The sequence below is a fragment of the Humulus lupulus genome, chromosome X (assembly GCF_963169125.1).
Source record: "Humulus lupulus chromosome X, drHumLupu1.1, whole genome shotgun sequence".
Classification (NCBI taxonomy): domain Eukaryota; kingdom Viridiplantae; phylum Streptophyta; class Magnoliopsida; order Rosales; family Cannabaceae; genus Humulus; species Humulus lupulus.
The window spans coordinates 202,459,363-202,465,075 of record NC_084802.1 but is presented as its reverse complement, the minus strand read 5'-3'; the positions used below and the strand labels follow the sequence as shown (position 1 = coordinate 202,465,075).

At 35.0% G+C, this 5,713-nt stretch overlaps 1 protein-coding gene across 1 annotated transcript; it reads left to right on the top strand.

Annotated features, from left to right (window-relative positions):
- The first annotated feature begins 1,399 nt into the window (after positions 1–1,399).
- On the top strand, positions 1,400–4,831 carry LOC133805428 (ATP sulfurylase 2-like). The gene is made up of 5 exons (XM_062243610.1): positions 1,400–2,238; positions 3,024–3,429; positions 3,681–3,941; positions 4,206–4,292; positions 4,425–4,831. The coding sequence occupies exons 1-5, from the start codon at positions 1,667–1,669 to the stop codon at positions 4,560–4,562; spliced, it is 1,464 nt and encodes a 487-aa protein (XP_062099594.1). The 5' UTR covers positions 1,400–1,666; the 3' UTR covers positions 4,563–4,831.
- The last annotated feature ends 882 nt before the right edge of the window (positions 4,832–5,713 follow it).

Below are 5,713 nucleotides of genomic sequence, written 5' to 3'. Positions count from 1 at the left end.
TAATAAATATAATTAATTAAACTAAATATTACATATAATATTTATGTGCATATTTTAAATACACTTGCGCATTACTCATTACTCATTTAAAAACTACAAACAATTATGGAACTGGCGGTAAAATTGGTAAAATTGCACTTTATAAATGTAAATCTCTCTCCTTTTCGTTTTTCCTTAAATAAATAAAGAAAAGCTGAACTTACTGTAACATTCGTGACTTTGGATATAGTACCTTCTTGACAAGTCCATTTAAATATTTTTGTACATTCCTGTGTAATTTTATTATAATTTTAGACAGAATGATATAATTATGAATATATTTACATGTAAAAATTAATAATAATTTATTAAAAAAATTAGTAATAATTGATAGGATTACATATATAATTTAATTTTTATGTCATTCTTAACTAAATTACATAAAAATACTGTGTATTATTCATATAACACAACGGAAGTGAGACTGGTCCCAAGCAGACTACATCCTGATCCTGTCTCAACATTTGTCCTAAAAATCTTCTCAATCATGTTTATTTCAAGCATACGTATATCACTTGATACTTAATTTTTTTAAGACCCATGTAAGGAGTATGTGATAGGCCAGGAATAGTATGATTAAATAGGCCTAAATAGATGTCTCTAAATATCATTTTCCATTACATGCTCCTTAAGCTTCTGTAACATCCCACGTCACATTGGTTGTTTCCTGGAATGACGATGATGACTGACCCTGCAAAATAACACGAATCTTTCCAGCGTGTTTTGTCCTCACTCGTACGGTTATTGAGAAAACTTCTTAGAAGGTGACCCATCATGAGACTACTCCAGATCAAACACGCTTAACTTTGGAGTTCTTGTTGGCATAGATAATACCCATCAATCTATTTAAGTCATCTTCAACTGTGTAGTCTCATACATACATAGTCTTAGAATCATTACACTTAACCTTCCCAGGCAACGTGAGATTGCACAGCTTTTGCCTGGTCTTTTCCCCGGCGGATGACAGAATTCTGACTGTCACAACTTCTCAAGGGGTATGCGCCAAATAACATATATGCACTCCGGAATCTTGATTTAAACTTTAATTATTTTGCATCAAAATGTGTAATATAATAATCCAAATTTAACAACTAGTTCATTAAGAAAAATAAAGGGTTCTCATTTCATACATTAAAACACATAAATATAAAATTAAAAGTTGTAAACTTGTAATTGATTACATTTGGTCAAAAGGGTGGCGGAAATAAGCACTAGTGCCCGCTCTCCACCAGTTTTCGTTGGGCAAATAGGCCCACAAAGCAAAATGAAGAGTGTTCGAGTCCGAGACTGGTCCCCAAACCCAAAGCCAAGGGTTGCTATAAGATAGAGCATCGGCAGTAAAGTAAGTAGCCTCCACTGTCCACAAACTCAAATGAAAGTGAAAAGAAAGCCACATAGGTAGCAAATGTGTGGATGTGTTTGAGTCCAGGGTGGACGACTCAGCCTCAGCCTCAGCCTCACCCTGACCCCGTTGTTTCCTTTTCTCCCAGATCAGTACTACTATTACTAGTACCGTTTTCCAACATGTTCGCGCAGTTTAGAGGTCCTCCTTCTCAACTTTCTCAATTATACCTAATCTCTCTACTCCTCCACCAACTCTATTCCCTTAAGAACCCTATTATCAACCATGTCTCTCACCATTAAGCTTCATGCCATTAATTCTCACTCTCATCGTCTGAACCTCAACTTTCATACTCTCAACCACCCAACAAAGTTTACTTCATATAACCCCAACAGTCGATCCAAATCCATTTACCATTCTGATCCATTAGTCTCTATAGTCTATAATACCAAACCCAGAATGCATTCTCCGTCTCGGTCGGTTCAGGCTCCGATCAAAAGCTCTCTTATTGAACCCGATGGCGGGAAGCTCGTGGATCTTGTGGTTCCCGAGAGTGAAAGGGCTTCCAGGGTCTTAGAGGCCCAGGCTCTACCCAAGGTGAGTCTCAGTAAGATTGATTTCGAATGGGTTCATGTGATCAGCGAAGGATGGGCTAGCCCGTTGAAGGGTTTCATGAGGGAAGATGAGTATTTGCAGAGCTTGCATTTCAATTCACTCAGAATGAAAGATGGGTCTGTGGTGAATATGTCGCTTCCTATTGTGTTGGCCATTGATGGCGAAACGAAGGAGCGAATTGGGTCTTCGACCAACGTGGGGTTGGTAGACCCTAATGGCGATTTGATTGCGATACTTCGAAGGTCAGTACTTTGTCAAAAACGATAATGTTTTTTTAATTCTGTTCTGATGTTTGATTCGTTTCTTCTGTTTTTTTTTTGGTTATAATCTATTTGTTTTAATTCGAATTGTCTATTATTTAATTGATGCACTGGTCACATGGTTTAGCCTTCTTTAATTTTTATTTTTTTAATAGTTCTTGTTTAGAAGCTTTCCCAATTCAGCGGGGGAATGTTAGAGAAATCCAAATTGTTTATTCAGTATTGTCATAGAAAATTCATGAAATGTAGTTTATGCTTTTAAAATTCAAGTGGGTTACTGATACGACATCCATTATTGTTTGTTTTTGACTAATTAGTATGGGCAGAGAATGATATAATCAGATTTCAGTTAAGTTTATCATATTTGGGTAGAAGAAGAACTAGAGGAATACCACATATGCATTTGACAGTAGGAGTAAAAAAGATTTGCTGCTTAAAGTATCTCTAAAATCTACGATACATTAGATACTCTCTCTCTCTCTGTTCCCTTACTGTGTTAAAACTTAAGGGTTGTTTAAAAACAAAATTATAGGTGCCATAAAATAAATTTTCTTTTTTCATTTCCAGTTTCTCTTATGGGGCAGAGTCCACAAAAATTTGCATCCTAGTTGTATAAATAAGCACATGAACATATAGGAAAGAGAAACACTCTTCTAAATTTAATTTTCTCAGTACTCATTAGGGTTCATTATGGCACATTTATAACTCACGTGACTTTTTCCTTTATAAACTTGTGACTTTGGTTTAAAACTTAACTTTGATGGCAGCATTGAAATATACAAGCATAACAAAGAAGAAAGAATAGCAAGAACCTGGGGGACTACAGCTCCGGGATTGCCTTATGTTGACGAGGTTATTACTTCTGCTGGAAATTGGCTTATTGGTGGAGATTTGGAAGTGTTAGAGCCCATAAAGTATAATGACGGCCTTGATCACTACAGACTCTCTCCTCAACAACTCCGGAAAGAATTTGATAGCCGTGAGGCTGATGCAGTATTTGCTTTTCAGTTAAGGAATCCTGTCCACAATGGACATGCTCTGTTAATGAATGACACACGTAGACGCCTTTTAGAAATGGGCTACAAGAACCCGATCTTATTGCTTCATCCTTTGGGAGGTTTCACAAAGGCTGATGATGTGCCCCTTGATGTTCGGATGGAGCAACATAGCAAGGTCACTCCCATGAATTTTCTTTTAACAAAATTGGTCTTGCGTTAAAAGTCCCCTTTCTATTAACATTGCATGTCAGCACTACAGGACTTATTAGTAACATGTACATGTCATATTTTTCTTATTTATGGATTATCATTTGGGGAATGATGTTGTAGTCTATCCAATATGTTCAAATACTTCATAAAATGAAGTCAAACATAATTTCTATTTAAAAGATGGATGTTTTTGACTCAAAGTTTGTTTCACTACAGGTACTGGAAGATAGAATTCTTGATCCTGAAACCACAATTGTGGCTATATTTCCATCTCCTATGCATTATGCAGGTCCCACTGAAGTTCAATGGCATGCTAAAGCAAGGATAAATGCTGGTGCAAATTTTTACATTGTGGGTCGGGATCCTGCTGGTATGGGCCACCCAACAGAGAACAGGGATTTATATGATCCCGATCATGGCAAAAAGGTCCTAAGTATGGCTCCTGGACTTGAGAAGCTAAATATCTTGCCATTCAGGGTAAGTGAAGACATACTCTCCTCGTAGGCTTTAACTTTATAACTTCTTGTAATGCAAAAGAACTTTTAACACTGCTCCAAAGAGAGTTGACTAGCCAATAATTCTAGCAATATCCCAGTTAGCCTATTGATTTCCATCAAATGAGCTGATCACATTGATGTCTCTGGGGGGTAATAGCAGCTGCTGATATCAGATAAACTATGTCATGTAACAGTTTTCATGGCCATTTTATGTCAACTGATCTTCTTGCATCATAAAATGCAGGTTGCGGCATATGACACTGTACATAAGAAGATGGCGTTTTTTGATCCTTCACGCTCTAAAGAATTTCTATTTATCTCTGGAACCAAGGTAGACAACAACAACCATTTCATTGGCTGATTATAGGAATTTTTCAAAATGAATAAACCTCAATAGCCATCCAAATACTTCATCTTTTGTGCCACTGCAAAGCTTTCTAATCCAGTTTATATCTTGTTTCAGATGCGGAATTTTGCAAAGACTGGTGAGAACCCACCGGATGGTTTCATGTGCCCTGGAGGATGGAAGGTCCTCGTCAACTATTACAAGAGCTTGCAAACAGAAGAGGGATCACAGCAGCCAGCTGTATTATCTGCTTAGATATTGGGAGTATTAGAGTTTCAGCTCTTATAAATTAGGAGAGTCTAAAGCGGTTAATTGAAGCAATAATTAAAGGTTTTGCACAAAGCCAGATTGTAACTGAGCAAGTACAAGGGTGTTATATTATTTCTATGTTAGGCGTTCATATCTAGTGAAAACAGGTTTTGTTTGCCAATGCTTGTAAAAGTAAAATGTATTGAATATTTTTTGGTTCATTATTTAAGAATAATCAACTAAATTTATGAAAAATACAAGTTTGTTCTTTGTAATTTGTCCGAATACTTGATCGGCCCTTATGTTTTGTTAAATGACAAATCAGACTCTGTGTTTTACAAAACAAATCAAATTAGTACTTTGGACCTAATTTTGGTTAAACTTATTTTAAATATGACTAAAATGCCCTCTGATTTTATTAATTAATGAATTTATTAATAATTAAAAATAAATTCTAAAATAAAAAATAAATTTAATTAGTTTTAAAATAAAAATATATATTAGCCAATTAAAATATATTTAAACGTAAAATTATAAACAAAAAAAAAAAAAATTAAATATACAAATAAATATGTTTTTCAGATAATTGTGATATACAGATACAATACACATAATCAGTACAAAACAAAACATGTTTTTGAGTTCATTTTTAAAACCCAGATTCAAAACCCAAAATCAAAATAAAACATATTCTTGAGTTCATTCTTCAAACTCTTCAATGCCTAAAATTAAAATAAAGCATCTTCTTAAGTTCATCCTTAAAACCTATATTCAAAATTCATCATACAAAACTCAGATTCATCAATCATACAAAACCCAGATTCATCAATCAATAAACAATTGTAGTAGAAAAATGTACTTCTGAGATCTGCACCAGTATTATACAACAACTTCTACCAAAAACTTAAAACCCGAAATAATTTATCTTCAAATCAACAAACCACGGCAAAAAAGAGAAGATGATAAACCAAATCGGCTACCTTTCTCTATCTATCTTCTTATGCCTTTGTCGTCTTCCTTAGTGTTATCCCCAAAATTTCAGTTCGATGACATGGCAATCAGAAGTGACAAGTGGCAATGCATGGTCAGTAAATGACACATTAATAGTCAATAAATGTGTTGGCTCTTCGGAGTTGTGATAAAGTGATCTGACCGAT

Coding starts and splice junctions, on each gene's coding strand:
- LOC133805428 (XM_062243610.1), top strand. CDS start 1,667: ATGTCTCTCACCATTAAGCTTCATGCCATTAATTCTCACTCTCATCGT. Junction 3,430..3,680: donor GGATGGAGCAACATAGCAAG/GTCACTCCCATG, acceptor GTTTCACTACAG/GTACTGGAAGATAGAATTCT. Junction 4,293..4,424: donor TATTTATCTCTGGAACCAAG/GTAGACAACAAC, acceptor ATCTTGTTTCAG/ATGCGGAATTTTGCAAAGAC.